Source organism: Salminus brasiliensis, chromosome 1 (genome assembly GCF_030463535.1).
Source record: "Salminus brasiliensis chromosome 1, fSalBra1.hap2, whole genome shotgun sequence".
NCBI classification, from domain to species: domain Eukaryota; kingdom Metazoa; phylum Chordata; class Actinopteri; order Characiformes; family Bryconidae; genus Salminus; species Salminus brasiliensis.
This window is the reverse complement of record NC_132878.1, coordinates 3096839-3113813: the sequence shown is the minus strand read 5'-3', so window position 1 is coordinate 3113813 and position 16975 is coordinate 3096839. Positions and strand designations below refer to the sequence as shown.

Below are 16975 nucleotides of genomic sequence, written 5' to 3'. Positions count from 1 at the left end.
CTGATGAATCTAGATTTCTGCTGAGGAACCTGACCACACTGATGGTAGGGTCAGGGTTTGTCACCAACATCATGCGTCCATGGACCCAACCTGCCTGACTGTGTGAACAGTCCAGGCTGGTGGAGGTGGTGGTGTAGTGCTGTCAGTCATCAGTCATCACTTAAGGGCCACAGACTGACCATGTCTCAAAGCCCAGGTCTTTCAGAACCTCTCAGTTTCAGGAACATGAGGATGAGTTCAGTGTTCTTCAGTGCTGGTTCTTCTCAGATCTGAATCCAGTAGAACCCCTTTGGGATGAGCTTGGATGGGAGACTCGATCATGTCAACATGGAGAATCTCAGGATCTCAAAGAAATGTCGTCCACATCCTACTGAGGCTGTTCTGAGAGTAAATGGAGGGTCTACACAGGGCCAGGTGTTCCTAATAAAGTGTCTCATGAAGAAAAACATACTTAGATCTCTGCAGCATGAATGGGTGGGGCTTAACTCTGGTAAGAGTTTGATTGGACAGAATTTATAGGTCACTTTAAGGCCCATCATCCCCCCACATTACTCTAAATGTAATAACTGTGTCCAGTGCTCGAAGCCATTGCTCAAACCTAACCTGGCTATCTGTTTTACAGCCAATTTTACAGCTGCTTTACATCTCTCACCGTCATTCTACAGCACTGTTAGCAATCTGCAGACCATGCAATCTTGTCCCTTGTACAATCAGTCCTCTATCTTTTTCCAGGGACTTTACCGGCGCAGTTCTGTTGAATAGCTGAGTCCTGCTGCTGCATATTTCCAGAGTTAATTAGCGCCATGCTGGGCCGTTATTGCACCTTTTCTGGTTACGCTGACCACAGCGTCACACCCAGCGGCCGCACTGAGGAGGTTAGTGATGCGAAACAGTTCACATCTTTTTTTTTTGTGTTGTTGCTTCCTGATGGGCGTGGACAGATTTGGACTAGTATGACCATAAGTCCACTTTATGGCCTATGTGGCCAAATCATGCCCTTTCAGTTCAACTCATGAGTCTCATAAGTACACTATATGCACTATATGTCCTTTAGAAGCTATTTTAAGTTGCACCCATTGCTGACACAGATGTGCAAATGCACACACACAGACACACACACAGCTTGTCTAGGCCCTGTAGAGAGGTATTGCCCAAACATAGGACCATATTCTATATGGGCTATGTGAGGGCTACCAGCATTGAGCTGTGGAGCAGTGGAAGAATGGAATGGAATGATGGTAGTTGGGAAGTTGGGGATGAGGAGGGGTGGTGATCAATACAATCAAATCCTCACAGCAATGTCCTTCAAAATCTAGTAGAAAGCCTTCTTCTCTGGACAGTGGAAACAGCTACTCCAACAAAAGCAGGAGAGACTCTTTTTAATACTCTTGATTTTAGAAGAAACAATGAATGAGCAGGCGTCCCAATACTTTTGCCCCTTTTTGAAAGTCTGTAATGAATTTGATTAATTAATTTTGAGAATAAGACGACTCTTATTCTTTTCCAGGAACGCTCTGATGCTCACACACTCCTGTAGCAGATACCTTATGGACCACCCTATCCTGAGTGCTTTGCATCCATCAGAAACCACATCGGAGATGAAGGCAAGACTGGTCAGTTCCCCACCAGAAGAACAGTCAAAGAGATCGACGGCCCCTCAGATAGACCCTCAATCAGGCACCTGGTGACCAGCAGCATGGGCTTTTCCTTCCACCATCTTCACCAGTCACCTCTAATGCAGAAGTAATTGGACTTTGTTGCTGCACTCTCCTGGAGTTCACGAATCTGATGCTCCTGTTGGGAAGGAGTCTCAATATTATCTGACTGGTGAATTCAATGGAGAGACTCCAGGCAGCGAACCTTTCTCCTGAATGAGCGCCGCGACCGAACTGCACTCAGAGCTGAGACCATGAGGTTCTACCTGAAGTTCTACCTGCACTATCTAGTGCTGCTCGGCTCCAACTCCGGCATTTCTACGTATGGTCCCCATCAGAGGGCCCAGAAGACTGGGGACATCCTGCTGGGGGGTCTCTTCCCCATACACTTTGGAGTTGCCTCCAAAGATCAGGACCTAGCAGCCAGACCAGAGTCCACTGAGTGTGTGAGGTAGGTCCTCATTTTTTTATGTGAAGTAAAAGGTGTAGAGGGTTGCAGAGACCCCCTTTATTTAATGAATTTCCATAATTCAACAGGAAATGACCAAAGCTTCATCAGCAAACTCTAATATCAGGTGTTTGAGGGTTTAGGGCATCACCTTTTACTGTTACTGTTCAGTGTTTCTACAGCAACCTGCAGGTAGATCTTTCCCCACCTTTCCCCACCGCCGCTTTTCACCATCCAAGTCCTCCTAACACATTCAGTGATGTTGAGGTCTGGAGGCTCTGGGGTGGTCAGGCCATTGTTCTGAGAGCAGCAGCAGCAGCTTCAGCAGTTTGATTGGTCTGTTTGCTTTTCTCAGTAAGATCTTCGTGATCAGCTTCACATGCTTTCAGACCCGGTGTTGAGTTGTCTTCTCACAGTGGAGGGATGGACACCAACACCTGTAGATATTTTATATATGTTTTCAAATGAGGAGAAAGAGGAAAGCTTTAGGTGCTGTTCATCCGATGGGTGGGAGTGTTGGTGGTCTGCCAGGTCTTGCAGGGGGTCGTTATGGTCCCCATTTCCCTTCTCTGAATGATCTCCTGAAAATAAAGAAGAACTTGTAATTACAACATAAAACATTCTGAGATACTAAGTCAAAATTAAATTAAATATAATTATTTTGAGATATTAGGTAAAAATATTAAGTCAAAAGCTGCAAATTATTTAAAAACATCACAAAACAACAGCCGATATTTAAGATACTGTTCAAAACTTTAGAAAATACTTCATTTTTGTAAGACACTAATTCAAATTTCCATTGAATAGTAATTTCTTCAGATTTTTTACATACTTTTTTTAAAAAAAGGACATTATTTTGAGATATTAAGTCAACATTTCAAATAAACGGCATTCGTTTAAGATTTTAGGTCAAAATGTTTGGTAAAAATATACTAAGTCAAAAATGTAAGAAATAATTCATTTTTCTGAGAGGCTGCATATTTGTTTTTAGGGATTCAAAGAAAATAAGATATTTTGAGATACTAAGTAAATAATTTATATAAGACATTATTTTAAAATTCTAAATCAAACATTTATGTATATATATATATATACATATATATATACATATATATATTTAGATTTTAGGTCAAAATATTAAAATACTATGTTAAAAACAGCAAAATTATTTTGAGATTCTACATCAATATTTTGAAAACATCAGATGTTGTTTTAAAATTGTAGGCCAACATTGTAGATACTGTCAAACACTATCAAAAAACACTAGAAAATACATCATTATTGTTAGATACTAATTCTATCTAAGTAAATAATATTTTTTATATCTTTAGATTTTGTCACTGTGCACCAGCAGGCCAGACTAAACAAACAACATTAGCTAATAGTATCATGTTCCTCCTCCCTTTCAGACCACCACCTCCATGCTCAGCTAGAGACACTTTTCTCTCTTTTAAGATTCAAGGTCTAAATTTTAAGATACCAAGTCAAGTTCTTGAGAAAAAAAGTAATTATTTTAAGATACTAAGTCAAACCTTTGAAAATAAGGATACTATTTTGAGATATTAAGTCAACAGTTCAAATAGTTTCTTGGTCAAAAATAAATAAACAACGTGAGAAATCAGTCATTTTTTGAGAGGCTGCATATTTGTTTTTAGAGATTTAGAGATACTAAGTAAATATTAAAAAAATCTTTATTTTTAAAATGCTGAGTCAACATTTCTTGGAAATATAATTTTTTTTTTTAGGTCAAAATATTAAGATACTAATTCAAAATCGGTTATTATTTTTATTGTTATAATTGGTTCTATGTTAATATTTTGAAAACATTAAACATTATTTTAAGATTGTAAGCCAAAATTTTAAGATGTTGTCAAAACTTTAGAAAATACATCATTATTGTGAGAAACTAAGCCACATTTCTGTCATTTGTTTTATTTCTTCAGATTTTTTTTAAATACTTTTGAAAAAAAGGATATTATTTTGATGTACAAAATTTGTTTGAGATTCTAGGTAAAACTTTTAGGTCAATGAAAAAACTGGGAAATAAGTCTTTAATTTGAGATTTAGAGAAAATAAGACATTATTTTGAAATGCTAAGTCAAAAGTTTTTTTTTAGATTTTAAGTCAAAATATTAAGATATTAAGGAAAATTATTTTGAGATTCTATGTTGATATATTGAAAACATTAGACATTATTTTAAGATTTTAGGCCAAAATACATAATTACTTGGACATATATCTATATCAAGTCTTTTTTTTCTTAGTAATGATTTTGAGCTGCTTATGTCAGATTTAAAAATAAATTTTGCTTTACAGAGTAAACCATTTTTGAGCTACTAAGTTAAAATTCAAGTGAATAAGTTTCTAATCTTCTGAGATTCTAGATCAGATGTTCAAGATACTGATATACAATACTATACACTAACCTGTCTTCACCATTAAGATATTTCCTCTTCCTGTGATCTAAATCTAAATGATCTAATATGTGATTTTGCCGTCTCTGAACCGCATCCTGATGTACTGATGAGATCACTGTGCCCCAGCAGACGAGGCTGAACAATATTAACCAATAAGTATTATGTTCCCCCACCTCTCAGACCACCTCCTTCACCTTCCTCCCTGAGACTGAGCTGTACAGCTCCCAAACACATCTCCGTACAGCACCCGAGAAGCATTTGCACTTCACTCTGACTTTAAGCTCTTTCACTTGACTTTTCACTCTGACTTTCACTCCTTCACTCAGGCCTTCACTCAGGCCTTTACTCAGGCCTTCAAACAGGCTTTCAAACAGGCCTCACTCAGGCCTTCACTCAAGCCTTTACTCAGGCCTTCACACAGGCCATCACTCAGGCCTTCACTCAGGCCTTCACACAGGCCTCACTCAGGCCTCACTCAGGCCTCACTCAGGCCTTCACACAGGCCTCACTCAGGCCTTCACACAGGCCTCACACAGGCCTCACACAGGCCTCACTTAGACCTCACTCAGGCCTCACTCAGGCCTTCACTCAGGCCTTCACACAGGCCTCACTTAGACCTCACTCAGGCCTCACTCAGGCCTTCACACAGGCCTCACTCAGGCCTTCACACAGGCCTCACTCAGACCTCACTCAGGCCTCACACAGGCCTCACTCAGGCCTCACACAGGCCTCACTCAGACCTCACTCAGGCCTCACTCAGGCCTCACTCAGGCCTCACACAGGCCTCACTTAGACCTCACTCAGGCCTCACTCAGACCTCACTCAGGCCTCACTCAGGCCTCACTCAGGCCTCACACAGGCCTCACTTAGACCTCACTCAGGCCTCACTCAGGCCTTCACACAGGCCTCACTCAGGCCTTCACACAGGCCTCACACAGGCCTCACTCAGGCCTCACTCAGGCCTCACACGGGCCTTCACACAGGCCACACTCAGGCCTCACACAGGCCTCACTCAGACCTCACTCAGGCCTCAGGCCTTCACATAGGCCTTCAAACAGGCCTTCACTCAGACCTCACTCAGGCCTCACACAGGGCATACTCAGGCCTCACTCAGGCCTCACACAGGCCTCACACAGGCCTTCACTCAGGCCTCACTCAGGCCCTCACTCAGGCCTTCACTCAGGCCTCACTCAGGCCTCACACAGGCCTCACACGGGCCTTCACTCAGGCCTCACTCAGACCTCACTCAGGCCCTCACACAGGCCTCACTCAGGCCTCACACAGGCCTCACTCAGGCCTCACACAGGCCTCACACAGGCCTCACTCAGACCTCACTCAGGCCTCACTCAGGCCTCACACAGGCCATACTCAGGCCTCACTCAGGCCTCACTCAGGCCTCACTCAGGCCTTCAAACAGGCCTTCACTCAGGCCTCACTCAGGCCTCACACAGGCCTCACTCAGACCTCACACAGGCCTCACTCAGGCCTCACTCAGACCTCACTCAGACCTCACTCAGGCCATACTCAGGCCTCACTCAGGCCTCACACAGGCCTCACTCAGACCTCACACAGGCCTCACTCAGGCCTCACACAGGCCTCACTCAGACCTCACTCAGACCTCACTCAGGCCTCACTCAGGCCTCACTCAGGCCTCACACAGGCCTCACACGGGCCTCACACAGGCCTCACACGGGCCTTCACACAGGCCACACTCAGGCCTTCACACAGGCCTCACTCTGCCCTCACACAGGCCTTCACACAGGCCATACTTAGGCCTCACTCAGGCCTCACACAGGCCTTCACTCAGGCCTTCACTCAGGCATCACTCAGGCCTCACACAGGCCTCACACAGGCCTCACACAGGCCTCACACAGGCCTCACACGGGCCTTCACTCAGGCCTCACACAGGCCTCACACAGGCCTTCACTCAGGCCTCACACAGGCCTCACTCAGGCCTCACTCAGGCCTCACACAGGCCTCACTCAGGCCTTCACTCAGGCCTCACACAGGCCTTCACTCAGGCCTTCACTCAGGCATCACTCAGGCCTCACACAGGCCTCACACGGGCCTTCACTCAGGCCTCACACAGGCCTTCACTCAGGCCTTCACTCAGGCCTCACTCAGGCCTCACACAGGCCTCACAGGGGCCTTCACTCAGGCCTCACACAGGCCTCACACAGGCCTTCACACAGGCCTCACTCAGGCCTCACTCAGGCCTCACACGGGCCTTCACACAGGCCACACTCAGGCCTCACACAGGCCTCACACAGGCCTCACTCAGGCCTCACTCAGGCCTCACACGGGCCTTCACACAGGCCACACTCAGGCCTCACACAGGCCTCACTCAGGCCTCACACAGGCCTTCACACAGGCCTCACACAGGCCTCACTCAGGCCTCACTCAGGCCTCACACAGGCCTCACTCAGGCCTTCACTCAGGCCTCACTCAGGCCTCACACAGGCCTCACACAGGCCTCACACAGGCCTTCACTCAGGCCTCACACAGGCCTCACTCAGGCCTCACTCAGGCCTCACACGGGCCTTCACACAGGCCACACTCAGGCCTCACACAGGCCTCACTCAGGCCTCACACAGGCCTCACTCAGGCCTTCACTCAGGCCTCACTCAGGCCTCACTCAGGCCTCACTCGGCCTCACTCAGGCCTCACTCAGGCCTTCAAACAGGCCTCACTCAGGCCTCACACAGGCCTCACACAGGCCTCACTCAGGCCTTCACTCAGGCCTCACTCAGGCCTCACTCAGGCCATCAAACAGGCCTCACTCAGGCCTCACTCAGGCCTCACACAGGCCTTCACTCAGGCCTTCACTCAGGCCTCACTCAGGCCTCACTCAGGCCTCACTCGGCCTCACTCAGGCCTTCACTCAGGCCTCACTCAGGCCTCACTCAGGCCTCACTCAGGCCTTCAAACAGGCCTCACTCAGGCCTCACTCAGGCCTCACTCAGGCCTCACTCAGGCCTTACTCAGGCCTCACTCAGGCCTCACTCAGGCCTCACTCAGGCCTTACTCAGGCCTCACTCAGGCCTCACTCAGGCCTCACTCAGACCTCACTCAGGCCTTACTCAGGCCTCACTCAGACCTCACTCAGGCCTTCACTCAGGCCTCACTCAGACCTCACTCAGGCCTTCACTCAGGCCTCACTCAGGCCTCACACAGGCCTTCACTCAGGCCTCACTCAGGCCTCACACAGGCCTCTCTCTGGGATTAGGCTGATGTGTGTGTCCTGTGCTCTCTCTGCACTGTTCAGGTATAACTTCCGTGGGTTCCGCTGGCTACAGGCCATGATCTTCGCCATCGAGGAGATCAACAACAGCTCCACTCTTTTACCCAACATCACCCTGGGCTACCGCATATTCGACACCTGTAATACCGTTTCCAAAGCTCTGGAAGCTTCTCTGAGCTTCGTGGCACAGAATAAGATCGACTCCCTGAATCTGGATGAGTTTTGTAACTGCACTGGGAATATCCCATCAACCATTGCTGTAGTCGGGGCTTCTGGATCGGCCGTCTCTACAGCTGTGGCCGACCTTGTGGGCCTCTTCTACATCCCGCAGGTGAGGAAGGACCTTTGGCTTTTTATTTATGTATTAATTTATTTTAATTATTTTTTATGTATATATTTATTGTATACATGTATATATTTTATTATTATTTATGGGGTAAAATGGAGTATTATCCTGATTGTATTATATTGCCAAAAAGATGAACGTTTACGTTTAAGTAACTGATGTAACATATAAACGCCATTCACCCCAAGTAGAGGAGAAAAGACAAACAGAAATTAAACAAAATAAACATAATAAAATTAATAATAATATAATCATTTTTAGGTGCAGTCGAGCAGAGCTAGTTTTTATATGCTTTATTTTTGTAAAATAATGATGAAAGTAATTCCAAGTAAGTGGTAGAAGATATTTCAAGAAAGTAAGTAAATGTTTCAGGATAAAAAATTATAATTTCACAACTAAACAACTGAAACATTTCAAGGCAACAAGTCATTATTTTGAAATAATATTGAGGATGGTTAAAATTGTGAGTTAAAAAGTAATTTCAAACTTTTCAGTTAATAATCTAGTATCCAGAATAAAAAAAAATAAAATAAAAGTCAAAATTGTGAGAGAAAAAAAAATCATTATTTTAAGATCCTCAGTCATAATTCTGTGAAAACAAGTCGTTTTGAGATACCAGGTGTGTAGAACAAAAGTCATTAAACATTTGAGAAAATAAGTAATTATGGGAGACTTAAGTCACAATAAAAACGTAATTAATCTGAGATAATAAATCATTTTGAAAATATAAAATATTAAGACTTTAACATTTTTAAATATTTTGAATTTTAGGAAAATAAATTATTTTAAGATATTAAGTCACAAAAACTGTGATTATTTAATAATTATGAGAAAACAGATATTAAGATATTAAATTAAATATATGGAAAAACAACTAATGTTCAGATATAAGTCACAATCTCTGAGAAAAGTAGTCATTATTCTGAGATTAAAAATAAGTAATTCTGAGATACTCAGTCAAACCATTGAGAAGACAACAATTATTGTGGGATATTATGTTAAATATTTAAGAAAATAAGTATTAAGTGTTAAGATACTAAGTCACAATTTCTGAGAAAATTAGTCATTATTCTGAGATACAAAATAAGAAAAATAAGTCAATTTGAGATACTTTGAAAAAATAAGATGTCATTCTGAGATACTCTACTCTAAAACACGAATTATTATATGATATTAAATTAAATATTTGATAATAATAATAATAATAATAATAATATTAGAAATAAAATAAAATTGAGATACATCACAATTTAGTCATGATTTTCTTAAAATGTCTTTACATTGAGATACTCAACAAGTCAATATTGTGAGATAGGGCTACTTTCTGCCTTTTTCCCCCTCTACCTGTTAAGAATGGGCTTCCGTGTAAAAACTGACCCCCACTAAACCAAACTTAGATGACCGCTGCCGTAATTCCTCTGATATAGTTTAAGAAATATCGAGTCGTTTTTGTCATTTTTAAATTTGCTCTTAAAAATTCGTCTTTCAGCTTCTCTCCATGTTGTCCTGATTTCAAACTCTGCTTTCTGTCCTCCATCAGATCAGCTATGCTTCGTCCAGTCGCCTTCTGAGTAACAAGAACCAGTACAAGTCCTTCATGAGGACCATCCCGACTGACGAGTACCAGGCCATCGCCATGGCGGCCATCATCGACCACTTCCAGTGGAACTGGGTCATTGCCATCGCCTCAGACGATGAGTACGGTCGGCCGGGCATTGAGAAGTTTGAGAACGAGATGCTTCAGAGGGACATCTGCATTGACCTGAACGTGCTGATCTCACAGTATCTCGATGAGGCGGAGATCGTCCGTCTGGCAGACCGCATCGAGAACTCCACCGCCAAGGTCATCGTCGTGTTCGCCAGTGGGCCTGACGTGGAGCCCCTGGTTAAGGAGATGGTCAGACGCAATGTCACTGACCGAGTGTGGTTAGCAAGCGAGGCTTGGGCTATCTCCAGCCTGGTGGCCAGGCCCGAATACCTGGACGTGATGGGCGGGACAATTGGCTTTGCCTTGCGTGCAGGCCAGATCCCCGGCTTCAAGGAGTTCCTGCAGCAAGTCCATCCAAAGAAGTGCAGCTTCAATGAGTTTGTACGAGAGTTTTGGGAGGAGACGTTCAACTGTTACCTGGAGGACAGTCCCCGGAAGGAGGACAACGAGAATGGCAGCACTAGCTTTAGGCCGCTGTGCACAGGTGAGGAGGACATCACGAGTGTGGAGACACCTTACCTGGATTACACTCACCTGAGGATCTCCTATAACGTTTACGTGGCCGTTTACGCCATTGCCGAAGCACTGCAGGACATTCTCACCTGTACCCCTGGACGAGGACTCTTCGCCAACGGTTCCTGTGCAGATATTAGGAAGGTGGAGGCATGGCAGGTGAAGTAATACTTGTGATGAGAGGCTTTATTCAACCGCATTTATTAGAAAAAGCTAGAGAATCCAACATACACTATGTGGGCAAAAGTATGTGGACACCTGCTCATTCATTCACAGTTTCTTCTGAAATCAAGGGTATTAAAAAGAGCTGATCCTGCTTTTGTTGGAGCAACTACACTAAACTATCCAGGGATGAAGGCTTTCTAATAGATTTTGGAGGAGCATTGGTGTGAGGATTTGATTGTATTCAGAAATAAGACCGTTAGTGAGGTCAGGATGTTGGATGATGATCACCACCCCACCTCACCATCCCCAGGTCATCCCAAAAGTACTGGATGGAGCTCCACCACCATCATTCCAGAGAACACAGTTCTTCCACTGCTCCACAGCTCCTCAATGCTGGGGGGCTTTATAAATACCCCTCTAGTCCACGCCTGGGATTAGGCAGCATGGAGCCAACAGGGACTAGACAAGCAGTGTGTGCATCTTTGTCAGCAATGGGTGCAACTTGAAGTATTTGGGGTAGATAAAGTAGAAGGAGTGTCCACAAACATTTGGACATAAAGTCTCCAGTAAAACCTGCACATGTTGTGTTGCTGGGTGACCAGCTAAACCACCACCAGACCGGCATAAACCAGCATGAACCATTCTTGTCAGAATACACTTTGTGTCCAAATGTTTGTGGACACCCCTTCTAATGAATGCATTCAGCTACTTTAAGCTGCACCCATTGCTGACACAGATGTGCAAATGCACACACAGCTTGTCTAGTCCCTGTAGAGAAGAAGTACTGCCAATAGAATAGGACTCCCTGCAGGAGCAGATCAACATCATGACCCTGTTGATACCATGCTGCCTAATGCCAAGTGTAGGCCAGGGGGGTATATAAAGCCCCCAGCATTGAGCTGTGGAGCAGTGGAAGAACTCCATCCAGTGTTCTCCATCCAATACTTTTGGGATGAGCTGGGGAATAATGAATAAGCAAGGTGTCCCAATACTTTTGTCCATATAGTGTGTACATAATTTTGGACCAAATACGTGAAATGTGAACTGAGGCAAATAAATATCAATGAAAGAAAGCTTAATGCCTTAAATGCCTTAAAACTTGGTGCTGTAACACATATAGAGGTAGAGGTTGGTTAGCTATGTAGCTAATGCTAATGTTTTTAGCATGTATGCTAACAGAATGAGTGTTTTTTGCTCATATTTTCAAATATTCAGCAGATGAATGTAAGCTTTACTCGATAATGTACTGTAAACATATATGTGAGAGCTTATGTGCATATAATAAATAATAATAAATAATTCTGAGCAAGGTTAAGTAGCGTAGCTAGGAAGGAAGGTAGCTAGGGCTAGCTAATCTGCCTGTTTGGCTGCTTGAGGCTTGGAGTTAAAGAACAAAAAAAGACAATTAAATTATTAATAGTAATTATCTTTCTGACAATTAATCACTTGAATCAATGAATCAATTCATTTCTATTCTGATTCATCTGCCACAGGATCTTCCCTGTGTATCCTTACATTTGCTGAATGTATTTGGAGGATGATGCAGTACAATCTTGACCTAAATCTGGAACTGAATCACGAAGCTTCTCCAGATTCTTATTATTGAGCTCTATGCTTAATTCCACAGGTCCTGAAACAGCTGAGGCATCGGAAGATCCAGAACAGCATGGGGGAGAGAGTGCGTTTCGATGAAGCCAGTGAACTCTCTGCCAATTACACCATCATAAACTGGCAGCGGTCGCCCGAGGACGGCTCTGTGGTGTTCAAGGAAGTTGGTTACTACAGCATACATGGCAAAAAGGGGGCCAGACTCTCTATCGACAAAACCAAAATACTGTGGAACGGCTATTTGACTGAGGTAGGTCACATGAAGGCATCGGTTAAGCTGGTTGCCCTGCTTAGTTCTTGACCTGCACAGGGTCTATCAGCAAGATTTGTTGGCCACCATGACCAGCATGATCATTATGACCAGGCTAGTCAACCAGCATGACCATCATAATCAGCATGACCACGCTTTTCCAGCACGGCCAAGCTGGTCCACCAACATAGTTGACACGCTAGTTGACCAGCATGACCATGGCGGCAAACCAGCATGACGAGCATGTTCGGCATGACAAGTATTACCATGTTAGTCAAGCAGCTTAACCAGTATGACCACACTGATCGACCACATGACAAGCATGCCCAGTATAACCAGGTTAGTTGACCAGCATGACCAGTATGACCAGGCTAGTCGACCAACATGACCATCAAGACAACACTAGTCGACCAGCATGACGAGCATGTTGAGCATGACCAGTATTACCACGTGTGTTGAGCAGCTTGACCATTATGACTAAACTGATGGACCACATGACGAGCTTGACAATCAGCATGACCAGTATGACCAGGCTAGTCAACCAGCATGACCAGTATAACCAGGTTAGTTCACCAGCATGACCAGTATAGCCAGGCTAGTCGACCAACATGACCATCAAGACAACGCTAGTCAACCAATATGACCATCATGACGCGAACCAGCATGACAAGCATGACCAGTAGGACCACTGTGGTCGACCACATGACAAGCATGCCCAGTATAACCAGGCTAGTCGACCAGCATGACCAGTATAACCAGACTAGTCAACCAGGATGACCATCATAATCAGCATGACCTCGCTTTTCCAGCTTGTCCAGCATGACCCTGCTAGTCCACCAACATGACCAGCATGACCCTGCTGGTCCACCAACATGACTATCATGACCACGCTAGTCGACCAGCATGACCAAGACGGTAAACCAGCATGACAAACATGTTGAGCATGACCAGTATTGCCACGTGTGTCGAACAGCTTGACAATCATGACACACATGACAAGCATGCCAACCAACATGACCAGTATGCCCAGGCTAGTTGACCAGCATGACCAGTATAGCCAGGCTAGTCGACCAACATGACCATCGCGAACCAGCATGACAAGCATGACCAGTAGGACCACTTTGGTCGACCACATGACAAGCATGCCCAGTATAACCAGGCTAGTCGACCAGCATGACCAGTATGACCAGGCTAGTTGACCAGCTTGACCAGTGTGACCACTTTGGTGGACCAGCATGACAAGCATGTTTAGCAGTTCTGCTCTTCTGAAGACCATTAATTATATTTTTACATTAATTATATTAATTATATTAACAATAATTAATCAGCAGGTATCAGCAACATGAATCAACATTGTTATGCATCCCTACCTATGTCCACGGTTATACACCATATGGACAAAAGTATTGGGACACCTCCACATTCCACCTACAGGAGCTTTTATGACATTCCCTTATAAACCCATAGGCAGTAATATGGAGCCGGTCGCCCTTTGCAGCTCTAGCAGCAGCTCTGCAGGAGGATCTAGGAGGGAGGAAATTTCACCAGCTGACTTCTTGTTGTTGGTGCAGCGGTGTCTCCTATTACATACAGAATCACGCTGGAGTTCAGTGAGCTCTTCAGAACCTCCCGTTCTTTCACTGATGTGTGGAAGAAAGGCCGACTGCAGGACTAGAGGCTGGATTTTACACACCTGTGACAATGTGACTGAATCAGACACCTGAATTCAGTGATTAGCAGGGGTGTCCCAATACTTTTGTCTGTATAGTGTACCTGTCCATAAAGTAAAGTATCACATATTAACATTACTGGCATGTCCATCCGTTCACTTTAACTAGGTGCCATTTTCAAACTGCAGTGAAGACTGCGAGCCTGGGACCAGGAAGGGGATTATTGATGGGATGCCCACCTGCTGCTTCGAGTGTACCGAGTGCTCAGATGGAGAATACAGCGACCATAAAGGTGGGCTTAATGCTGAGGCATCGCCTTTTTCATTCCTAGTCTGGAACTTTTTGATTTATTAATGAAATTAACTTCAATTAAATTTTGCGTTCGTCCACAGATGCCAGTGTTTGTACGAAGTGCCCCAACAATTCCTGGTCCAATGGAAATCACACATCCTGTTTCCTAAAGGAGATCGAGTTTCTGTCCTGGTCAGAGCCGTTTGGGATTGCGCTGGCGTTGTTCGCTGTGCTCGGAGTCCTCCTGACGTCCTTTGTGATGGGTGTTTTTGTGCGGTTTCGGAACACGCCCATAGTGAAGGCCTCAAACAGAGAGCTGTCCTACCTGCTGCTCTTCTCCCTCATCTGCTGCTTCTCCAGCTCCCTGATCTTCATCGGCGAGCCTCAGGACTGGACATGCCGTCTAAGGCAACCAGCCTTTGGCATCAGCTTTGTTCTGTGCATCTCCTGCATTCTGGTGAAGACCAATCGAGTTCTGCTGGTGTTCGAGGCCAAGATACCCACCAGTCTGCATCGCAAGTGGTGGGGGCTGAACCTGCAGTTCCTGTTGGTGTTCCTGTTTACATTTGTGCAAGCGATGATCTGCGTGGTCTGGCTCTACAACGCCCCACCGGCAAGCTACCGGAACTACGACATTGACGAGATCATCTTCATAACCTGTAACGAGGGCTCTATGATGGCCCTGGGCTTTCTGATCGGCTACACCTGTCTGCTGGCAGCCGTCTGCTTCTTCTTTGCCTTCAAGTCTCGGAAGCTCCCGGAAAACTTCACCGAGGCCAAGTTCATCACCTTCAGCATGCTGATCTTCTTCATCGTCTGGATCTCATTCGTCCCGGCCTACTTCAGCACCTACGGCAAGTTTGTGTCCGCGGTGGAGGTCATCGCCATTCTGGCCTCCAGCTTTAGCCTGCTGGCCTGCATCTTCTTCAACAAGGTCTACATCATCCTCTTCAAGCCGTCCAGGAACACTATAGAGGAGGTTCGCTCTAGCACAGCGGCTCATTCTTTCAAAGCGGCGGCCAAAGCGACACTAAGGCGAAGCTCTGCCTCCAGGAAGAGGTCCAGCAGCGTAGGCGGTTCCTCGGGTTCCTCGCCCTCCTCGTCCATCAGCCTGAAGACCAACGGGAATGAGGCGGCCACCCCCTCTGAGCAGAGGCGGGGCCAAAGGCCTAGAGTAAGCTTTGAGAGCGGGACAGTCACTCTGTCGCTCAGCTTTGAGGAGGCGAGAAAGAACTCAATGAAACTGTGACCCTGCGAACCTTGATATGAGGTCGATGGTGATGGTTTGGACGGACGCAACTTCTGCTCACCCTACGTACAGTATGGCTGATCAGGCAATAGTTATGCATGAAGACAAGAAGAGACCTTGGTCAACTGGAGGCCTAAATCGTCACACACCTCTCTCAAAAGTTCAGTAACCTCTAATAGACTTGCTTAGGTGTTTCTTTGACACTGGTACACAAAAAGGACAAAAGTATTGGGACACCTTTTCATTTAGTATTGTTTCTTCTGAAATCAAGGGTATTGAAAGAGTTGAACCTGCTTTTGTTGGAGTAACTGTCTCTACTGTCCAGGAAAGATTTAAATTCTCTAACATTGCTGCGAGGATTTGATGGCATTTAATGACAAGAGCAATAGTAAGGTCAAGATGTTGGATTATCACCAACTCTCCAGCTCATCCCAAAAGTACTGGATGGAGCACCAAGCATTATTCTAGAGAACACAGTTCCAGGGCTTTATACCCCTCTAGCCCACGCCTGGCATTAGGCAGCATGGTGCCAAGAGGTTCATGATGTTTATGCTCTCCAGAGAGTCCTATTCTATTGGCAGTACTTTTCTACCGGGATCTAGACAATCTGTATGTGTGCATTTGCACGTTAAGGTACTTAAAGTGTAGCCAATTAACCCAGCCATTACTTGCAATGCACATGCCTCCTCTGCTACATATGAAGTCTTATGAAGCCTCCTTTCGAACTGCCGCCAATGCGTTCGGAGGAAAGCGGCAGATCCCCAGCTTTGCCAGATCGCCATCTACCCACCACCACCACAGCAGGCCGTGCTCTCTCAGGCTCCGGCTGCCGATGGCGAAGCAGCATAACCCGGGAATCGAACACTCTCTGTATGGGTAGCCCAGCTGGGAACTCATTTGGATATATATATGGATGCCCACCAGGGTCAATGATGGACCAGGAGGGGATAAACATGGCCCTTATCTGAGTTGTACACTGAATACGGGGGCCTAGATGGCACCGGTAGGGAGGTAAAGATAAGGCCCATTTGGGAGGCCGAATTGGGTCCCAGTAAAAATCCATGTGAGCCACACATGAGCTTGTTGGCTGGGTACTTATTTTTTAGGGTCCTTATGCTCTTTAAAGCCAAAATTAGGGGGTTGGGAGGGATTTTGTGTAAAGTTGCATATCGAAAGACTAGAAATCCACCTGCCTGTATTTGCGTTGTTTGTAAACTGTGTAAACAATGGGAACATCATCTCCTGAGACATTGACTATTGTACTGAATGTTGTTCGATGTTGAAACACCATGACAGAGCAGTATTTGAATAACAGGATAACTCCAAAGAGACTGATATTGCTTAGCTATTAGGATTTGACCATTCCAGCATCTCCAGCTGTGTGCATGTCGTGTAGTCCTGCTCGTTTGTACGT

General features: G+C 45.2%; 1 protein-coding gene across 1 annotated transcript; it reads left to right on the top strand.

Annotated features, from left to right (window-relative positions):
* The first annotated feature begins 1909 nt into the window (after positions 1-1909).
* casr (calcium-sensing receptor) lies at positions 1910-15561 on the top strand. Its single transcript, XM_072659952.1, has 6 exons — positions 1910-2106; positions 7786-8092; positions 9648-10487; positions 12121-12351; positions 14190-14313; positions 14414-15561. The coding sequence occupies exons 1-6, from the start codon at positions 1910-1912 to the stop codon at positions 15559-15561; spliced, it is 2847 nt and encodes a 948-aa protein (XP_072516053.1).
* Positions 15562-16975: the final 1414 nt, after the last annotated feature.